At 44.8% G+C, this 21,813-nt stretch overlaps 1 protein-coding gene across 2 annotated transcripts; it reads left to right on the top strand.

Annotated features, from left to right (window-relative positions):
- The first annotated feature begins 36 nt into the window (after nucleotides 1-36).
- LOC135371094 (protein strawberry notch homolog 1-like) lies at nucleotides 37-19,710 on the top strand. Of its 2 annotated transcripts, XM_064605101.1 has the most exons (30): nucleotides 37-244; nucleotides 1,102-1,230; nucleotides 1,686-1,976; nucleotides 2,414-2,495; nucleotides 2,592-2,801; nucleotides 3,336-3,420; nucleotides 3,659-3,749; nucleotides 3,832-3,993; nucleotides 4,715-4,850; nucleotides 5,846-5,991; nucleotides 6,075-6,188; nucleotides 7,168-7,350; nucleotides 7,424-7,521; nucleotides 8,790-8,938; nucleotides 9,017-9,028; nucleotides 9,137-9,340; nucleotides 9,983-10,078; nucleotides 10,188-10,360; nucleotides 11,499-11,630; nucleotides 11,718-11,853; nucleotides 11,962-12,074; nucleotides 12,445-12,516; nucleotides 12,579-12,681; nucleotides 14,015-14,089; nucleotides 14,623-14,769; nucleotides 15,820-16,007; nucleotides 16,074-16,235; nucleotides 17,527-17,603; nucleotides 18,019-18,218; nucleotides 18,783-19,710. In XM_064605101.1, exons 2-30 carry the CDS (start codon nucleotides 1,126-1,128, stop codon nucleotides 18,866-18,868), a joined length of 3,828 nt encoding a protein of 1,275 aa, XP_064461171.1. In that variant the 5' UTR covers nucleotides 37-244; nucleotides 1,102-1,125; the 3' UTR covers nucleotides 18,869-19,710. The 2 variants fall into 2 exon arrangements, with proteins under 2 accessions (XP_064461171.1, XP_064461172.1); XM_064605102.1 differs by lacking the exon at nucleotides 9,017-9,028.
- Nucleotides 19,711-21,813: the final 2,103 nt, after the last annotated feature.

The raw sequence follows: 21,813 nt of genomic DNA, 5'->3' as shown, positions 1-21,813 counted from the left end.
CAGAGGGACGAGGGTAAAGTGTGGGAAACTGGTAGGAAAGTCACGCTTGGCGCGTGTGCAGCGAACCCAGCGCCACTTGCGCCTGGTAGGGTGGAGAATGAAAGGCTATGCTGCGAGTGTCGTTTTGGGCATCTTGTGAAATGGAAGTCAGTGTGTATCGCAAATAAAATGCTTGCAGTGTTCGCATTTAACACAACCTAAAGGCTGCTGTCTTCAGAAAATCTGACGACCGGTGAAAATTAAGGTAGGCAAACACATTGATGAATAACTGTGGAATGCAATTTGCGCGAAATCCGCGATCGCTTGCACCGATTCTTGCGGTATCAGTTAGGCCTAGAATGATGTGCGCTTGACATCGACATAAGTTATGTAATGCCCTCGTGAAAGTATGGAAAAGCAATCCACGTTTTTCCTTTCATCGCAGTGGTCTACAATTGGCAATTGATTCTCCTGTCAATTATGTATGGGATGCTTACGGTGCTGTCAAAGTTGAGTTTTTTTTAGGTGCTGCTTCACTCAATGGTGGTGTTTTGTCCTAACGTTTCTTTTTTTCCTCAAACGCTTTGTCAGGATTGCGCCCGAAAAAATTATTCATCTCGTAGGAGCTACCGCGAAGTATGCATTTTTAGCGTCCTATCGGTGTCTCAGTTTTGTTTAGCGCTTCGTAGGACTTGCATTGATTCAGCTCGCTGCAGAATAGTGTGGCACCGAATCAGTTACGATATGTATCATATATTTACGCGATGCGCGGGCCAGCAAAGTCAGCTCTTTGTATGCCGTCGCTGTGCGTTAGTTTCGATTGGTTCACGCCTCGTGGAGTCGCGTTTGGCAGCATGATCGCTTGGGACGCGCACCCTTTCAGTTGCGAAAGGCAAAGGATAACGAGCATCATTCTGGTGTGCGGAATGATAAAGCGGTTCCAGCGCACGGGAATATATGTGGGAAAGCGACGTACGATGTCGTGCTAGTCTTTGTGATTTGTTTTACACTGAAGGTATGTGAAAGCGCAAAAAACGAGAGGGGAATTGAGCAAATTAGAACAACGCTCAGTTTCCAGTGATACATACGAGGTTGCATTGCATTGTATGTGCCATGTTTCAGAACATCTTCTCTATTTGGAGTAACATGGAAGTTCCAGACCTTTTGTCAGCAGCCTTGGATGAGTCCGGGATTGGGGAGGAGGAGATGGCCCACAATGCACCAGATCAGGCAACAAGTGCATCACGTTTTGTAAGCAAGCATTTTTAATATCACTCTGACAGCCACTGCCCCCTTGTCGTTTGCAAGATTGGACTGTATTGGACGGGAGACTTCCTAAAGCAAATGCGGCTCGAGTAACTTGCACGATTTACCTTGTCTACGTCATTACGTGGTTTATGCAGAATCACAGGCATTGGGTGATCATTAGCGTAGCTACATTGGTACAGCTGTATGTATCACTGCCGACATGTGTCTAAATTTGATATAACAGGGTCTCCCCTGTAGGAGGTGCATAGGAAAGCTGGAGGTGTCTCCAAACATTTGGTGGTATGTGGGGCAGTCTGGGTAGGTCACCGAGATTTGGCATATGGGACACAGAGTCGTGTTTAAAAATAAAAGTGCTTCTCCTGAGACGACGTAAAAACAAAAAATTGCATTTTTCATAGCTAAATCTTTGTCTGACCATTTATTTGGTGTCTCCACAGCAATTCCCTCCACATCTGGTGAACTACCTTCCCCCAAGCATGGTCCAGCAGATAACACAACATATGGCTCAGCAAATGGCCCAGCAGATGCCTTTCCACCAGATGGCAGCGGCCATGGGCAAGTTCCCAGGAGGAGACAAGGCTGGTGGCATGTATCCACCCTACTACATGGTGCCACCCTTTGGCTTTAAGGCAGCCAACGGGAATATGCCTTACCCCATGTCCATGTTCAGGCCTCCTTACGACCCTAAGTTTACAATGGGGCCAACTGGAATGGGCATGCAAGCAGCAGTAAGTGTTCTTTTCTTCTCCTTCTTTTTTTTTTTTTTTTCAAGTAAAAAGGAAGGATATGGATAAGAAACAAGGATGGCAGTGACTCGAGACCGCTACTTTACACCTCGTGGGGCTTCTGGGTCTTTCCGCTACGTAGGGGACGCAACCTCACTAATACTCAATAAGTGATCCGTTTATTATGAGGAATCTGTATCAAAACATAGCAGCAGACACCACGTTCCCTTTTGTTTTGGTCAGGGAATTTGCTTGAAATAGTCGGTGAAAACCCTGGTAAAGTCAGGGAGTTTGAAGGCTACAATTTGGTGAAGACACCCTGAACTAGGTTAGCATCGCAAGTAACTTGTAACTGAGTTACTGCCCCAGACCCCTTTCGTGTAAGGTAGTGCATTGAGAAACACCTACGTATGACATTAGCCAATTGATATTATTTGCAGCCCCCTCAAGCAACCGAAGATGCTGAAGAGGATGAAGAGCTAGGACTAGCCGAAACGTACGCGGATTATACCCCGGCGAAATGTGCGTGACTTTCTCTTGGTGTGTTTTCTGCTCCTACGCGCTGGAAATTTCCTCAGAATTCCAACGTGTATTTTTTTATTTTTTTTTCTTCGTTAGTGCGGTTGGGAGAGCGACACCCTGACCCAGTGGTCGAAACAAGCTCTCTCTCAAGTGTGACGCCCCCAAACGTATGGTACAAGCTGTCAATTCCGGAAGAGATAATCGACCGAGGGCTTCTGTCGGCTCTCCAGCTGGAGGCCATCGTTTACGCCTGTCAACAGCACGAGGTTCTACTTTCCGATGGCAACCGTGCTGGCTTTCTCATTGGTACGCATTCCCACATTTTGTTTGGGGCTACGCAAATATCGCAAGCCCTACTTTTGTCACTTCTTGGTGCCGAAAGACAGCGTAACGCAAGGGCTGGTTTAGGAACAAAAAAGGGACAGAACGACTGCCACTTAGCAACTGAGTTTCATTGAAGCAACAGTGTTCCCGCGAAATCCACCTGGAGAAGCAACATACGCTCCGGATTGTAAACAAGATATCCTATCTACTGGCAGCATTCATTATCAGACACAGAACTTCCCTCTCTCTCTCTCTCTCACTGCCATCAGAAGCTCTGTAAACAAACGAAAGAAAACGCTCATTCGCACTGCCCAGATCGTAAATTCAAAGTCTCTTCATTCCCGCTTTATACTGAACAAAAAATCTGCCAGGGCCTGCCTTTCGGCGCCCTGTCTGGCGAGGGTGCCTGCCCCTCTCGCCCCTCTATCGCTACAGCTCTGATCAGACTGTTTTGCTACTTCTGCACCTGTGCTGCAACTAATCACTATTAACATCAGTGTCCCTCAATTTTTGCAGGTGACGGAGCCGGCGTAGGAAAAGGTCGCACAATTGCAGGATGCATATTTGAAAATTACTTGCTGGGCCGAAAGCGTGCAATCTGGTACTGTGTCAATGTTTTTTTCTCAACTCATTTTGAATAGAAAATACTGGAATTAGATGTCTAATATAAACATCCCGCATACCCGTGGGAGCAATTCTTGTTTTTTGACATCCATGCTTCGTTTCTCCTCCGGACATCCTCCAGACATCCTCCGGTGTCCCGCCAATAGGGCTCATTTCACTTGTTCCTTTTAGCTTGCAGTTATGAAATCCTAAATGTGTGCGTTTGATCCCCGCAGGGTCAGCGTGTCTAATGATCTCAAATACGACTCGGAGCGAGACTTTCGGGACATTGGTGCTGGAAAAATTGAGGTCCATTCTTTAAACAAGGTGCAGCATCCTTGGCAATTTCATTTTTCCTCCCCTTTGTGAGGAACGTTGTTTCACTTCTCTTTCCCCGAATGCGTTGCAGTTCAAGTATGCCAAAATATCTTCGAAAGTGAACGGAAGTGTGAAGAAGGGCGTCATATTCTCCACGTACTCGTCCCTCATTGGCGAAAGTCAGAGTGGTGGCAAGTACAAAACGAGGCTGAAGCAGTTGCTTCACTGGTGTGGGGACGACTTCGACGGAGTAGTATCCTTTACTTGTGATTGCGAATGCACCTGGCAGCATTTGTCATTGTGAATACATTAAAGTAATGCAAGGAGTAAAATATGCAATTATGAGTGGGAAAGGAGTAAATTGGGGGGAAATTATAGCTTCTAGCCCACTAGGTTGCAATTACTCTTCATTTGAGTCCCCCGAACGCTGAAATTTCCTCCCCCACCATTGTACATAGTGCCTAGACATTGCTTGGACTTCTCTACAATGGTTGTAGCCATGCACCTAGTCCTCAAAAGGACTAAAGTTAGTCCTATTTTCTTGACGTTTTCCTAGAGAGTACAGTCAATAACAATTCTGACGGGAACAGGAAGTCCTCATGTCGTAGTACGGTTGTGTATGCATGTTTGTGAAATCGCCAGTCGAGATCGTGTTAACAAAATGCAGCAGCACTGGTAGACTAAAAACCGTAACGGTCAGAAGAATGACTAATGACGCGTTTGCACTAAGGGACACACGGGGTGGGGTTGAGGGGAACAAGCAAGTAGTTCGGAAGGTATTAAACGTGGCTGCCCTTCTGGATAACATTTCTTCTTTCTGGATACATCTTGCACAGTAATACACTATTCTGTAGTGGTAATTTAGCAGTATGGAATGCATTACTCCCGTAGCTAAACTGCGTTTGCAACGTGTTTCAGTTCGATGCAACTTTAGTCTTAGCCTGGTGCATTTTAACTTTTCCCTAACTTTTTAGATTGTTTTTGATGAATGTCATAAAGCCAAGAACCTGTGTCCTGTTGGATCATCAAAGCCGACAAAAACGGGCCTCACTGTTCTGGAATTGCAAAACAAGCTGCCCAAGGCAAGAGTTATCTACGCTAGTGCTACCGGTAAGTGTTGTCACCCGGTGAAGAAGCGCAACGACTAGGAAAATACGGCCTATGCTTGTATTCAACTTAGGAAGGCAAAGAAATCTAGTCCGTCAACTACATACGCCGTTGGAGGTAAGGAGACGAGATAGTGCGCCAGGAGAAATACTGCAGCACAGTGTCATACGGCCAGTGTTAACAGCCGATACGGAAGCAGAATGAGTAGGATGGATTACATTATCTGGCGCAGGGAGCGAGCATGACCTCTCTGCGTCCAGCCATCCTATCTGCAGCACAGTAATATTTCGAGAGCTGACAGACTAGATTCCTTTTCCTTCTTAAGTTGAACACGACTATAAGAGGATTGTGCAGCTGTAAGAGTGTGTGCAGGTTACGGAATTAAATAGAAACTCTAGGAAATTTTTTTGTTTCATTGCTGTTTGGGCACCCAATTCATAAATTGCTACCAACTCCGGCGCACTGCGCTGATCCTGAATAAATGCACTCGTGTCTTTGGGTTTCGTGCTTTTTGGACACCGGTGGGCAGAAATTGGGTTTCATTTCAGGAGCTCTAAACAAGGTAAAATCAGGTGGTAATCTGCGGATAAGCAAAATTAGGGGTGGAATGAAGGAAAACGAGAGCTGCTTGCGTTTCAGATGTGCAGTGCTTAGTGGTGGCTGAATTGGCACTTTGCACAGTTTGTTTTCAGGGTGGGGGTTTAGGGATTTCCCGGCGTTGTAATAATGCAAATTGGAGGCAGGTGGTGTGTGTGTGGGGGGGGGGGGGATAAAAACAGGGTTTTTATGGTTTAACCCTAAAACACACAAATGCTGTCTGAATAAATGAATGGCTCCCAAATATATGTAGGTGTGTGTGATTCAGGGTTAAGCTCTGTAAAACCTGTCCCCTTCTCCCTGTGAATTTACATTGGTTACAATGTGGGCTTAGACAGAACACTGGACATTTCAATGAGCTTTACTTCAGGATTAATCCTTTTTTTATTCCCCTCATACAGGTGCTTCTGAACCAAAGAACATGGCTTACATGACCCGATTGGGCATCTGGGGAGAGGGCACACCGTTTAGAGAATTTTCCGACTTCATCTCTGCAGTTGAGAAGCGTGGTGTTGGTGCCATGGAACTTGTGGCAATGGATATGAAGGTGCGCAAAAAAGTGTTCTCCAACGAGTGCAAAATTAGTGTGGGAGAGACTAATGTATGCACATTCCTTTTTTTTCGTTACAGCTGCGTGGTATGTACATGGCCCGTCAGCTGAGCTTCCAGGGAGTGTCCTTCCGAATTGAAGAAATCCCATTGGAGGAGCCGTTCATCGACATGTACGACGAGTCTGTCAAGCTTGTGAGTGATGCTTTCTGTTTCTCCCAGTTGGTTATGCTTTGGGTATGAGTAAGTTAAATACCTGCCCCAGATTCAGCTGGGAAAAATCAGGTGCTATTGATGCATTTGAGTGTTATAGGGTTTATTTTCAGAGATTTGTGATTAGCAAAATTTCCAAGTCGGATATAATACAAATACCTCACAGATATTACAATTGATTTGGAATTATAGCACTGCCTATGTGATTCAAATTTAAAGTTCCAAATATTTGCACTGCTCTAGTTATTTTTTCTTTCTGTCCAGCTGGCGACCCGCAGTTAAAGGTGGATGTATGGACAGACACACATTTATCACGAATTCTAGTCACTCGCAGCACATGTTATAACCGGGGCCTGACTTTTTAGGGTTATACCCGATTACGACCAATTTTTACCCCCGATCCAAATCAGCAAAAATAGGGTTTAACCCGATATTTGCCCGAAAACTGCTGGACCAGGGGTTTCCGAAGTCATCACAACTAACACTGAACTTTGGAAACTGTGTTGTAAGTGCATAAATATGCTCATACAAATTGCCAAAGCAGAGACACTGCTGCCTCCTAGATGCATGTACCAAAAATTGATGCTCTGGGCCTACTGGTGTGTCATGTGTATTGTGCCGAGTAAAACAAAGATTTACACCTGATTCAATCCGAATTGGGTTGAGTCAGGTTCAGTTCAACCTGATTACGACTGAATTATTGAAGCAAAATATAACCCGATATTTACGCCCGATGTTGCTGGAAAATGTAACCCGAAAAAGTCGGGCCCCAGTTATAACATTGCTTATTGTTGTTAACATACCATTGTTTATTGTTGCACTAAAATGACATACATGTGTTAAGCGAGAGCTGCTAAATGGTAGATGTGATGCATGATATGTGACTGAAATTCGGGGAGAAATCGTGTGTAACCCGAAAAAAGTCGGACCGCAGTTATGCTACATTAAACTTTTGTTGCAGTGGGTGGATGCCAGAGCAATGTTCCAGGAGGCTGCAGAATTGATGGAAGGTGACTCGCGTATCAAGAAAACAATGTGGGGTCAGTTCTGGGCATCACACCAGCGATTCTTCAAATACCTCTGCATCGCCTCCAAGGTCCCGTATGTTGTCTCTCTAGCCCGTGAAGCCGTCAAGAACGACAAGGTGCTAACAAGTTTTTTTCTGGATGGGAGTGGCAGTAGAGAAGTGCTCACACAATGCCCATTGTGTATTTCAGTGTGTTGTAATAGGTCTACAATCGACGGGTGAGGCAAGAACTCTAGAACAACTCGAGGAACAAGGGGGAGAGCTCACGGACTTCGTCTCGACGGCAAAGTAAGCGGACACATTTTGCGTTTCTCTGGCTAAAAGGACAGTTGCCGTAGTAGGGCTTTCTAGGAGGTCCTGGTCAGGCTTTACTTACGTTGAAGTTCTTATTGTAAGTGCATGAAGCTGTAAATGAACACATGCTATAGGATTTCTTTGTGTATAAACACTGTTGTACTCTGGCAAGACGAAATTACGAACAAATTCCCAAGCACCATGATGGACCTCAGAGTCCTCCCTGAAGAATAATATCCTTGTAAGATGGCACAACTTAAGGCCGTAGACGGAATGGCCATACGAAGAAGTAGTAGCTAGTTAACGGCTGTAACTTGGCCGTAATTCCAAGGAAGGTCTTCATCGTTGCAGGGGTCGTCTCATAAATTCGTGTGGCAGACGCGTCGCCATAATGTTGTCACCCGGTTTTCATGCTAGTGCAATGACTGCCGTTGAGAGTGTCAGGTTTCCTTTTGCATTTGAGAGTAGGCAGTTTGGAGACAACGCAGTTCCCCCGAAGGCCTTATCACCGCCATCTGGCATGACCTTTATGAAATAAGGGTGAGCAGGCAAGCGAGCTGGTGAAGGTTCGACGACGGTAGCATACCTTGAGCCTCGTCCTGTCTACTTCTTTGTGCGTCCTCTCGTTCCCTCAAGCTCAAGGTATGCCACCGTCATCATGACCTTTATCTCAGTTCTTGTTTACGGCCTTCGTACGTAAGGGTGCCCATTTGACAAGGGTATAACAGTGGCATAGCTAGCAAAATTCGTTGGAAACTGACATTGTGAAGCAGCGTGTGCATTTTTGTGTTGCGAAACCTCTCTGCAAATCTTGTGAACTAAACCTGACAATGGTTTAGTAAAGGGAAAATTTCTTCCTGAGAGTTTTTTTGGACCCACGAGATTGCACACATGTCGTAGTGAAAGGTAGTAGCGAAGGTACTTAGGTAGGTAGGTAGACTCAGCTTCGCGATAAAGAAAGGTATTAAATGGCTTCGACTAGTTGCACCCCTTTTCATGTGACTCGACAAAAATTGGCTGTGTAGCGTGAACATGGTGCTGCATCTAGTGTTATGCAGCAGCGGATTTGAGCCTCAACATGCTGCCTCCTCTCAACTACAAGGTGACACCATTTGAGCCTGAGCCATTATCAAGTCATCTGCGAGACCTTTTGATGGTGATCCTGAACTCGTTGAAGGGTTTTAATTCCATGACATAAATTGGATAAGTGATAAAATGTGGAAACGTGCTCCCTTTAAGTCTGACTGATTGTGTTCCTGCAGAGGCGTCCTGCAAACATTGATTGAGAAGCACTTTCCGGCACCCAATCGCAAGAAGACTTTGAAACTCTTGGGCTTGGGTGGCATCATGGATGAGCTGAACCCCTCGCCGCCCCCGTCTTCATCGACGGGGGGACACAAGCGGAAAAGCGGTGAGTTTGCACACCGGCTGACCTTGCCCACTTTATGCCCGAGAGACTTTTATTTGCTGACTTTGATCCTTTTCTCAGTTCCAGCAGGATGTAAGGATTGTGCTCTCTACTCTCCCCCTAGTTGCTCTTGTGTTTGTATGCCAAGCTCTCTGAGCGCTCGACGCAACATTATATTTACTCGTACGGTTTTGCATGCAGCTCGACAGGCTCGGCAAGGGTTGAAGCGCTACCGGGAGGCGTCATCGGGAGACGATAGTGAGCAGGATGTCAAAAGTGAGCCTGAGAGCGACTTTGAGCCGTCTGCGTCCAGTTCCGCGGCGGAGGACTCTGAAGGAAGTTCTGCCGTGGAATCGGATGCGGAAGATGATTTCAACCCCTTCGGAGACGACTCGGACAGTGATGGTTAGTGGATTGTTCGTCGTGGCGGGTTTTGTAGAACATATTCCGGCTTCCACTGTGTTGTGCACCAATAAGGATAGTGCTGTATGCAAACATTAGCTTGGTAAAATGTCAAAAATAGGCTGAATATAGCTAGATAAGCCTGCTATACTTAGTATACGCTAACTCCACCTGCAGATTTAAAGACAGGTTAAAGACAGGCATGACAATTTCGGGTCGCAGTGTAGTCCGCCCCCATGCTTTAAATTGCTGCTGCTGTGCTGATAACGTTGCAATCTCCCAAGACGACTTGGAGCATGTTTGCATGCATTTAAAGCAAAGACAAAATATTTCCATCAACAAAACGTGAATCGGCGTCCGCCATCTTCTCATATGCTCCACTCAATGTACGGAGTACGTTCTCTGCTGGCAGAGATATACCTCTGTGACATTAGCTTAGCTCTTGTGTTGTCACGGTACATTGATCTAGTTCATATATAGTTGTGCAAATTTTGAATGGTACGAAAAAAATTTGCTACCTTGAGAGATTCGTATCCATTGAGATTCTGCTTTGCTCGAAACTTAACCTCCGAGTTGATTGAGTATTGCAGAGATCCAGACTTGAGTGCTACGTATGCCAACCAGCAATTTCTGTTCCTTGTGCAGACCCCTGGGCAAGTCGGAAGAGTAAATCGAAACGCAAAATAAAGAAACAGAAAGCGAAAAAGAAGAAGACCAAATTCGACAGGTCCACGGTAAATGGTAAGGATCTGCGCATAATTGTAAATTCTCTTTTGGTTCACACTAGATGAGCTATGATTTGTGTTCCATGTGGGAAACCTGATTCTGAATAAAACTTGTTTGCTCTAAGGCACTGCTCCGCAGCCGACTGTTCGAACGGCACCAACGGTGGATTCAGAAAAAAAAGCAGCGGCCATGAAACAGGAGCTCCTAGACCGATTGGAAAAGCTTGGTGACAAGTTGCCGCCAAACACACTGGATCACCTTATTGATGAGTTAGGAGGTCCTGACAATGTAGCTGAGGTGAGCAAGCTTGTTTTCTCTCCCTGTCGATTTTCTTGGAAAAGTTCAATACTTCAAAGTTCAACAACACGGCCCGACAATTGGAGCTGCAAAACAAAACAAAAAAGCCAGGGAGGGCCTAGTGTAATCGTAATGCCAGATATATGTGCATTTTGAATGGTGGCCTGACGAACATATCTTCCTGCAGTGAATAGGAATACGCTTTTACCTTTGCCACAGAGGGTGGCTGCAAAAGGGAAGCGCACTCGAAATTTTGTCAGGCTTTGCTCAAAGGGGTTGTGACGGTTAGTTCATTAGATCATGCACGCATTCTACTGCACGTCCAACTATTAAGGAAAAAATAATTTTTCCCTACGTGTCATACTTGGTGAGATATAAAGACACGTACGTGTCAGGCTGTGACATCAGAGGAGTAAGAGGTGCTGCTACTCCCATTGGTTTACGAAAACAGGAGTCGTTGCTTGCACTAGCTTACACGTCTGGCTAACCCAACTGGCTTTGTCGACTATTGAGTCAGTTCAAGCCGTGCTAAGCCATATATCTAATCATGGTTCCGGTTGTGCTTCTGGTGATACGATCTGCGGGCACGCTCAAACACGTATTGCGGTACCTACATGGCTTTGGCATTGTCGAAAGTAATAGTTAATCAGCTCATCGATTTTTTTTAAATTGTAACGTGACCTTAGTAGCTGATATTACAGCCACACCCACAGGAGGAGTGTCTCCTTCATTAATACGTGCCGTGCGTCTCTCAGTCGTACTTTCACGACGTGTAAAATTAGTGCAGACAATCTACGCTGCATTTGAGTTTATGATTCATAGCAGAATGCACAAAGTTCCTTTAGATTTGAAGTAAAAATTTGTTAGCTCCTTCCATTGATTGTTGTGAGCAGTGTGTTCGCCGTTCATCGATACGTTTAGTAGTCAATCTGGGGATATACTATTGGCCCTTCCCAAGCTGTCCCTTTACAGCTTTTTGTCCATGCACCCACTCCTTAATGGACAAAATGAAATGGCTGGTTAAAAATCGAAAATCTCTAGGGATATGCATATGGACAGCTCTGTAGATATTTTTGCTCAGCAAGACGGACAGTAAGATTGAGGAAGCGTCATTGTTTACTTTTTTGTTTTTATTCAGATGACTGGTAGAAAGGGCCGTGTGGTTAGCACAGACAATGGGACCATCCAGTATGAATCTCGCTCTGAAGTAGACGTTCCCCTGGAAACACTCAATCTGACTGAGAAGCAGCGTTTCATGGATGGTGAAAAGGTGGGTGCGCAATAATTTGTGTAACACACACGTACGTTTGAATACTCTTACAAGTTCTAATTTTGCAAATGTGGATCATTCCCGTAGCACATTGCCATCATCTCAGAAGCAGCAAGCTCTGGAATATCACTCCAGTCTGATCGCAGAGCTAAAAATCAAGCCCGCCGGGTGCACATCACGTTGGAGCTGCCCTGGAGTGCAGACCGTGCGGTGCAACAATTTGGTATGAAGTTTCTTTCGAAATGCTTGATTGCTTAGGTATGAAGTTTGGGAATGGGTGAAAGCATGTTCTGAAATAATAATTTTTTTTCTCTTTCTCTTCCTCACCCAGGGCGTACTCATCGTTCCAACCAAGTAAATGCTCCCGAATATATCTTTCTCATCTCTGACCTGGCCGGAGAACGTCGGTTTGCGTCCATTGTAGCTAAACGTCTCGAAAGCTTGGTGAGTAAGCATTATGATGATGGTGATTGCAGTAAAAACCACAGTAAAAGGACGGTCCTACGCTTATAAAACGTTTAAATAGCCGATAGCTCTAAAAAAAGTTGAAAGTTCTCATGTAGGGTGAAAGTGGTTCATCCGCAAGCGATAGGGCTGGGTGAAAAGGCACTTGATATCGATATTGATTGTCTCCCGTAATACCATGAATATAAACTGAACTTGTTCTTTACCACAACCTTCTTGTTATGATACCGGCCGTAAAGACACGCGTAACAAATTTTCGTCATGGTAGGAAACACCAAAAGTGCCTTTCTAAATTGCCAATGAAGGTCCCGTGTGCCAGCTCTGACGGTCGCAAAAACTTTTCTTTTAGGGTGCTCTGACCCACGGAGACAGGAGGGCAGGGGAATCTAGGGATCTCTCACGATTCAACATTGACAACAAGGTTGGTGATCTGCCTCGTAATAGCTCACCTTTTATGCAGCATTTTCCTCGTTTTCTGCACAGTACGGTAGAGCAGCTCTGGAAACGATGATGCGTGCGTTGATGAAAATTGAGGACCCACCATTTGTTCCACCTCCAGAGAGATGGCGCGGTGACTTCTTCGCAGGTGATGTGCTACTTCTATATCACAGATTGTACAGCTTGGGACAAATGTTTACGGAACACCAAGGTGTTGCATTTCTCTATTGGAGCGACACCCTAGCAGCAAACAGGAGCACACGCACATACTGAGACATGGATAGTATAGCCAGTCACCCGTTTCTTGTTCGATCTCTTCCTGATATCACGCAGGGGGACGCTCCTATGCTGAAGTACACCAGTGCCGTGTTCTGTAAACTTTTGTCCCAAGCTGTACATGCAGCTCTAAATGTCTTGAGGGTAGGGAAGCTATTGTGCTTGCAGTCATACGATACGTTGTAACTGCTTAATTTTCCTCCACCGCGCTTAAGGCGCTCCGTTTTCCGCATAATTAATCGTGGAATCCTTCGTTTGGCACAGATTTTCACGGAATCCCTTATTTTTAGGGGAGTGCGGATATTCGAGTTCTCGAATTAGAATAGAATAATCAATCACTCGAAGTATCCTTTTCACAAATCGAATACCCAATATCAGGTTTCCGGATATTCAACGCAGGTATAAACTGATTGCAGGTGACAGACCTCATCAGATGAGAACGCGGGAGATCATGTATGTAATGCTGAGCCACAACAGTGCTTTGAATCTATAATTTTATAAAATATTTTTTGTTCCCACATTATCCAAGAAAATAAAGTTTCCCATTTCACGCAGCCGTTGATTGCTTGCCGCGGAAATTTGAATTTGCCGCAGCAGAAAACCGAGGGTGTTAACCATGCTAGTGTAAGACTAATAAAATAATTATGCCATATACTTCCTTCAGTGCACTATAGCTGAAGCTATGACATGACCACAAAAGAAGGGCTTATAATCCTCCCTCTAGAATTTTAGTGCTGTGGCAAACTTCATTAGGAACTAGCATAATAAACCAGTATGCGCATATCCATGTTGTGAGATTTCTATGAAAACATGCAAATATTGTGAACAACATCTGAGAATGGGTATGAAAGCTACCTCTTGAGAGCCTTTGTAGACTCAGACATACCAGACATAGCACATACCATAGGTCGAGGGGGATGCAATAGTTAAGGCACCACTGATGCTACGGGAAGGATTGAAATGGCTCCAAGAATGTGCACCCCTTTTTGTATTACTCTGACTTCCACAAACAGGTTTACACAGAACATGTCCTTGCGACAACAAAAATTAGAATGCTTTTCTTATATTTAATAAGAACTCTAGAATGCAGCAGTTTACATTTTGACAGTTCCTCCTCCCCCCCCTTTTCAGGGCTCACACGGCTCGTTTGTGTACGTTGACGTGTTTGATAGTTGTGTTGGCTGAGAAAAATTTTCTCTTTGTAGACTGCAGGAAAGCTCTAGTCGGAGTTGGCTTGGTTAATGAAGATGAATTCACAAAGATTCAGACACTGGACAAAGGTATGCACTGTCTGCTGTAATGTCGGATGTGTATAAAACGTGATAGTTTATTTCTGAAGAGATTTCGGTTATGCTGTGCCATGATGACAAGCTTGTACCAGTGGGATAGGCACATGTTCCTGTTGGCGATGGGGTAGATTTCGTGTCGTGCAACGCGTATGCAGGCAAACATCAATGGGCAACCGCAGCAAGTGGGAAGAAGCTAGAATGTCTGTGCATTTCCGTATGTTCGGATATTGTTGGCACAAAATGTCGCACACCGTGGGAATTTTCGTGACTGGGACATTGCTGTAAACTTGCGTGATACCTTACTTGCAAAATTCTGTTAATGAGCAGGTTTACTAATTGTCTCCTTTACTTTTGTAATTTTTCAGCTTCGTTCAGTGATGTTACACATAGTTGAACATTTCTGCATTGCATATGGGGTTGTCTGTAGATGTCCTCCGCTGCATATTTTTTTTCATTCCCCCATAGAGAGGCAAGTGCCTTTTTGCATCTGTCACTCTAACAGTTCCTCTGTCCCGAAAACGCAGATTACAACAACATGAGCAAGTTTCTGAACCGTATCTTGGGAATAGATGTGGAGTTGCAGAACGCCATGTTTAAGTACTTCACTGACACACTCGATGCCATCATATCCGAGGCAAAGAAGACTGGACGCTATGACTTAGGAATTTTAGGTAAGAGAGATAATGTGCTCAATCTGTCCATCTGCTATAAACTCGTATTTTAAAAAAATACTTGTACGGTGAAGAATGTCACAGCTATCGCAAATCTCCCCCAACATTTGAAATGATGTGAAATTGCACTCTGTGCCACCACAGATTGACCTTGATCTACTAATTACAAAAAAAAAAATTAAATTAAGAAATGAATATTGACCAGCATTCCCGATATCCAGCCAATACAGTAAAACATCGCTTGAATGAACTATTCAGATTAAAGAACTCCGTCGGAACGTAATAACAGCCAATGTCAATAATTTCCAGTTTTATGAATCCCAGTGCAGCGCACGTTTCAGTTCTGCATATCTTTTCTACGGCCCCACTGCATGCCTCTTGATTCATAGTGGCCGCCGCCATGTTGGCTTTGGACTAGAATTTGATTGGCACGCTAAATTTGGTCTTATCCATAGCTGCAGCCAGATTGCAGCCACATGATGCAGCGGAATGGCGCGTAACAGTCCAAGACATTCCCGTTCTTCCATCGTTTTTGTGATGTGTGTGCTTTGTGGCCTTTTGTTTTTCTCAGCAAAATATGTAGCATTACACAAACAAGTCCGTCATTAGACAAGAGACAAAGTTTTACGTGGTTGGGACCACGAAAAGTGCAAAGCGGACATTGTGAAACAACACCACGGTCTGATTTGCGAAAGTGATGGCTTCTGCTAAGTACCAGATCATCTACAGCGCACTTGCGAATAATGCAAAATAAATGTCTTTATGTACCACATAAGCACCGCAGCTTTATTTTAATTCGTGACCGCAAGCTGCCCTGTACTCAGTGCAGTTTAGTGAACTTTCACTAAAGTGAACTGTTTCTTGATATCCCTTCAAGTTCGTTCAAGTGAAGTTTCACTGTATTAGGCTGCTTGTTGAATAAAGCAGGGTCTTCAGCAACGCTAAATGTCATTTCACTGTTCCTTTAGACACTGTCGTAGTGGGGTACTCTGGGATACTGTGTCAGTATTGAGACTGATGTTAAACTCTTACCCGTACTTTTGTGGGCAGATCTGGGGACTGCAGGAGACAACGTGAAGCGTGTCAAGGTGGACGAGTTTGTTCGGAGTCACGCGACAGGAACCGCTAAAACTGAACTTCACACCGTAAGCGTGGAGAGGGGCCTCTCGTTCGACTCTGCCCAGGATCTGTGGAAGGAGCTGGTCGGAAAGGACGAAGGATTCTATCTGTCCAACCAGGTACTGCGACTAGTGCTGGCGACTGGCGTCTTCATGAATACTCACCTTTGCTATGTTCTTCATAAGGTGCGCAATGGAAAGAAGACCGCGGTGCTGGCAGTATGCGATCAGTCGAGGCGTTCGAAAGAGAAGGAGAAGAAAGAGAAGCTGTACCGACTGTACAGGCCGAACACCGGCTTGCAAGTGAGACACGAGAGCCTAGCTGAACTGAAAAGCAAGTACAAGAAGGTGGGTGCGGTCATAGCCTCTGTGTAAAGATAGTAAGTGCTTGGTGAGGAACAGCGACGACTCACTTGTGAATCGGGCTGTTACACGATACGTAGGGCCCTGTGGTTTAGGGTAACACCCGTTCGCCCCCACCTCCCCCAAGTGGTGATGATTTGCATCATCACCACTTAGGGTAAAACCTGAAAATGAACTTGCAAAGTGCCAATTCAGCCAATAGGGGCACTGGGGAACGCTAAGCATTGAACACTCAGTACAGCTGTTCCGCATCTCATGTTCATCGAAAATGGGAGGAGCACTTTATTTTTTTTTTTTTTTTAATTTTCCACTCAAAAATTGCTTTTCAATCCAATATCGCCCGATTTTACCCTGCTTTACGGCTCCTGAAATAAAACACTTTTTTTTACCCCCCCCCCCTCCTCCTCCTCCTCCTCCTCCTCCTCCTCCAATTTTCAAGAAACCTAAAACCCGAAAACACAGGTCCCTAATGCAACAGTTGTGAAACAAATATCAAGGGCTGGGTGATTGGGAAGTGTTTGAATAATCTTTTGGTTTACTTTGACAGTTGTATGCTAAGCGATACTCTGTGTATTCAGACAGTAGAATTTTGCAAGTAACATGCGTAATTTCATAGCAAAAGCACCAGCAGCGCTGCTTGCCCCTGAGACCAGTTTTGCGGTGTAATGATGAACATGCAGGGTGCGACGAGGCTGGTTCGGGGCACATAGGTTAACTGTCTTGTTGATTTAGATCTCTGTCCTAAAGAAAATGACCACAAACACCTAAAATGAAACCTGGCAGTACTGTTGGTAGATATTGTGAGACATGGCTGAATGCTTCCATGCTTTTAGGTGGCGTGTGCCTCTTCAGTTTTTTTAACACGAACCTGTTTATGCTTAAACCCAATCTTTTACCATGTGCACACTATTCTCCTGTTTTGGATGCTTGATGTTTCGAGCGGTGTTGATGTTTCTTCATCACAGAAAGGGGAAACAAAGTTTCTGTTCCCCTTTTTCTGATGAAGAGCGTCCTCTCGAAACGTCAAGCATCCTAAGTATCATCCTCCCACCTATTTCCCTTTTTGGGTACTCTAGTCCCGGTTTTTACTCGTGTTTCATGTACCTGGCAGTCCTTTTTATCATACTCCTGTTTTGGTTAGTATTCTCTGCAAACAATACTGCTCGTTTACAACAAAACAAACGTCAGTCTGATCACCACGGTTCTTTACACGTGTGGCGTGAAACAAAGTTCTTTCTGTTTTACCTGTGATGAATGTCTGTTTTATGTCACGCAGGTGACACCAGATGAGGCACAGCCCCACTGGCAGGAACAATATATGTCTTCAGAAACAACGTGTAGTCATATGTATTGGTGAGTCTCATATACTGATTTTGATGAAGCGTAATTAGAGCCTGGAGTTTTAGGGTTTTACCCGATTCTTCCCCGAATTGAACGTTGCCTCTTTATGGTTGAAACCCGATTTTTACCCGGCACTGCCCTTACTGGGATGTCTGTAGGAATGCACTGACTTACTTGTTTGGCAGCAAACACAGTTACATCACAGTTTGCACAAAACCAGTACAGTTAGTTCGAGTAACTGAGCCCGATTTCTCCCCGAATTTAGTATACTGGAAGTTTTTTTTTTTCACCCGAATTCACACGAATTTAGTGCACATGTTTATTTACCAGATTTTTACCCCTCGAATTTTTGAAAAAAATATTTCTCGAAAACTTCAGGCTCTAATCGTAATCATGCGCTAACACCTCGTACGCGTTCCTTGCACAGGTACGGAAGCTGTCGCAAAAAGACAATGGGTATGGGCTGTGAAGTGGGGCTGAGGCGGCGTACGTACCATGTGCTCAGTGGTTCCGTATTGGCGGTGTGGGCCAAGGTGGAAAGTGTTTTGAGTTCTGTGCACGGGCATCACTCTTCTTCCAAGCTCCAGGTTGTACGACTGAAGACCGAGGACGACCTACGTATTGTTGGTAAGTTATCATTAGAGCCTGAAGTTTTCGGGAAATAATATTTCACCAATTTGGGGGATAGAAATCGGGGAAAATCGACGTGTGCTCTAAATTTGTGCAAATTCGGGTGAGAAAACTTCCCATATGCTAAATTCGGGGAGAAATCGGGCTCGATTACTCAGACGAACTGCACTGGTTTTGTACAAACAGTGATGTAGCTGCGTTTGCTGCCAAACAAGTTAGTGTGCGTTCCTACAGACGTCTCTGTGAGGACAATTTGCTGGGTAAAAATCTGGTTTCACCCTAAAGAGGCAAGCTTCAATTCGGGGTACAAATTCGGGGGGAAAAAAGGGAACTTCAGGCTCTAGTTATCATTCCACCTTCAGTGAGAACTACAGTAGACCCTCGTTATAACCAAGTCGTCGGGACCGGGGAAAAATTCGATGTAAGTGGTATTTCGATAGGGGCACCATAAATACGATGTAATTTGACCACAATTGCGTGGGGTAAGAACGGGTTTTATCCTAAAACACAGTGCCCTAGTTATGCTGTGCCAACCTGTGACATTATCGTTTCTCCCTGCAGGTACAATTATTCCACCAAACTGTGTTACGCCTTTAGTGAGTGTGCTGTCTCAAGACGCCGAGAAGACCCACACAGAAACCTTTTGAGGTCGCCTGCGGTTTGTCCTTGTGTTAATCATTCTCTCATTTCTGTACTCGTCTCTCTAGTTTCATTCCTCACTGAGTTTTTCACGGAAGGAAAAAAAAAAGACCACCCCCATCATTAAATTTCTAGTGCATGAGAGCCGAGAGAGCATGTATGTATGTATATGGTATGTGTAAGAAAGACTTTTTTTGTAGATATATTTCAACTGCTTTATTTCTTTCTTTTTTTTCTTCATTGGTGGCCCATACTTGGTGATCAGTTGCTGGCAAGAATAATAGGCAATCAAAATGCTCGGTTACGTCAGGAAAAGTTTCTGGTTTCAAACTGCTTTTTTCGTGTCCCTACAGTCTGCAGCTTCCTCACCAGAGTCGCACGTCCTTAGTGTTGTCAAATGAGGTGCATCTAGTGGCGTATGTGTGTAATAAATCTATTTATTACTTCACCCAAATCGGAAGGGTGTCCTGTCACATGATAAGAGAGCAGTGTGTTTTGTATCGGACGGTTAAGACCAACAAGGCGAGGGTGGACACCGTGCCAAGAAAGAAGTTGGAGGGGAGTTCTAGTATCCCTTTTGAGCAGTGCTGCTTTATTACGGCCACTGCAGCTACGTTAAAAGCCAGAGAGATTGGCTTCGAGGACTTGACTGGCAGTGTGTTTCAGTTAGGGACGAGCTTGAAAACTACACAACAAACCTTTGCATTTGTGGTTCCAAACATAATCACTTGTGATATCGCATTTTCATTTCTACAGACATGCATATTCCAGACCTTTGGTTATGCCGGTATGTTTCTGTGGTATGCTGGCATTTCACTGAATGATAATTAAAACCTGTGCTCCCTCTAGAGTGAATGTCTCTCAATTTAATGTTTTTCTCGTTTTCCCCTCTCTTTAACACTTGAACAGTTCTAAATAATATTTCGGCACATTTGCATAACACTCTTCTTTCACAGTTCAGTTTATACTACCATATTTATTCGCATAGAAGGCGCACATTTTTTTCCCCAAAACATTGCGCCATTGAGGGGGGTGTTCATTACGCAAGGGAGGGGGGGAATTGGAACACGACTAACCCAAAGCTTAAGGTACACTTAACTCCCGTTCTGTTCAGAGATATCTGCGGCAATCTCCCCGGAATCAAAAGTCTCGATTTATCTCGAGGTATCCGCGGCGATCTCTCCGAAATCTTAACATTGCGATTCTCCCTCGCGTCGCAGTTGTCCCTCGCCGTGATTCTCCCACATCAAATAGTGTTCCATTCCATGAGGCGTGGAGGCAATACGCCTCGATGTCTGTCGCATTAGTCATTCATCACTCTGGCACCACTTGCTCCTCCTCGTTGACTGTGCGATACGCCGGATGGCGCTGCACGAGATGATCCGGCTGTGCTACTGCCAGCATTTTAGCGCTCATTGGTGTGCGTCCAGTATGCAAGCATATACAGTATTTTATCACTACAGCTATTTGAAAAACCTGAAGGTGTCCTGGAAAGGTGCCCTGAAGGGATGAGTGAATGCACATGGGTGCTTGTCTTCAAATGCTGGAAATTTCACATTTCTGCTACTGTGAATGCATGAGCACTTGCATGTTACTACTGGAGCGTTATAATTTAGACTATAGAGAATAAAACTGAATACAAGCAGGTGACAGACAGATTTTTGCTTATATATATATATATTTTTTTTTTTTTTTTTCTGAATTTTGTATGGAAGTTTTGTCAACTGGGACGAGAAACAAGAACCTTCATATTTCTGCTCGGAACTGCAGCAGTGAATGACCGCGGTATTCAAACACTTGGCCGAGCTCCGCAAAAGCTTGTCTCTGACTCCTGCAGGAGGTGGTTATAAAAGGAGGACAAATAGGTTGTCACAAATAGCAAGAAAGAAAGAAGCTAGAAAAGAAGAAAGCTGGAAGGACAAGTTCAAGGACTGCAAGGATTTAGGGTAGATATCGGGTCTTACCCAAATTCTTGAAACTTGTTTGGGGGGGGGGGGGGGGGAATTATCAGGAAAAATTGGGTTGAACCCGAAAACGAATAACCCTAATTAGACGCAGGAGCGGGGAGATGACTAAGTAGACAACAAAAGCGCAACTATACAAAAGCTTTGTCGTCTGCTTAGGAAGGCATATACACAAACTAGCTGGTGGACTAACTCCATCATACTTGAAGCCTGAGTCTGGGCAGGGCGCGCGCGCGCGCACACACCCAACCACCAACGAATATTTCATTTCTTAAAAGGTAACTGTACAGTAGCTAAGCTACTTTAAAATGCTAGCTGTAACTATTTACATTTTGAAAAAGTATCTGTGCTACAAGACAGCTAACAAGTTGCGGTCGTTTATTGGACTCGAGCAACTCGAGAGAGAGGCGACTCTTGCTGGGCAAAAATGCCCTAGTTCTGCTCTCGTGACTTCATCATCCTGGCAGTGACTCCCATTCTAAAATTCGAGGAATCTACACTAGAGGTGCTCGAGAGCCGACCCCCAGCGACTCTCTTCTTGATGCGAGTTGCTGGAGTCGATGACGCTCAAGCGTCGCAACTCCAACTCGCGGGTCGTGCAAGTTCAATAAACGAACACAACCTTAGTTGCTGCTTTAAAGTGAATACCAGTGACGTACAAGCAACTCCAAGGAAATACAAGATTCTGACACAATGCAATGGCTTTGTCATTCAGGTCATTGGGAACATTGTCGCTAGCTGGTGAACTTGGAGTAGAGCACTGCGCTGCCTGGCCCGTGGGCCCAGATGGTTAAAGCTTTCTTTTTGCGGGCATGGGGTGAGCTTGGGTTTGACCATTATGGACCCGGGCCCGTACACTGCCGGGCCTAGATCGGACTCGAGCCTGTATTACTGCTCTCTCAGTTAGCCACTGTCAAATTTTACAGCCTGATATAGTGGGCCAGGCCAAGTACCCTAGAAATTTCTCGGGCTTGGACCAGGCTCTGGCC

The sequence above is a fragment of the Ornithodoros turicata genome, chromosome 10, assembly GCF_037126465.1.
Source record: "Ornithodoros turicata isolate Travis chromosome 10, ASM3712646v1, whole genome shotgun sequence".
NCBI lineage: Eukaryota > Metazoa > Arthropoda > Arachnida > Ixodida > Argasidae > Ornithodoros > Ornithodoros turicata.
Note: the sequence above shows the minus strand (reverse complement) of the source record. Positions and strands in the feature narration are given on the sequence as shown.

Excerpts from the sequence above, each read along its gene's own strand:
- LOC135371094 (XM_064605101.1), top strand. The coding sequence starts at position 1,126 with ATGGAAGTTCCAGACCTTTTGTCAGCAGCCTTGGATGAGTCCGGGATT. Across the intron at positions 2,802-3,335 it reads CCGTGCTGGCTTTCTCATTG|GTGACGGAGCCGGCGTAGGA; the intron begins GTACGCATTCCC and ends CAATTTTTGCAG. Across the intron at positions 10,079-10,187 it reads CGACAGGTCCACGGTAAATG|GCACTGCTCCGCAGCCGACT; the intron begins GTAAGGATCTGC and ends GTTTGCTCTAAG.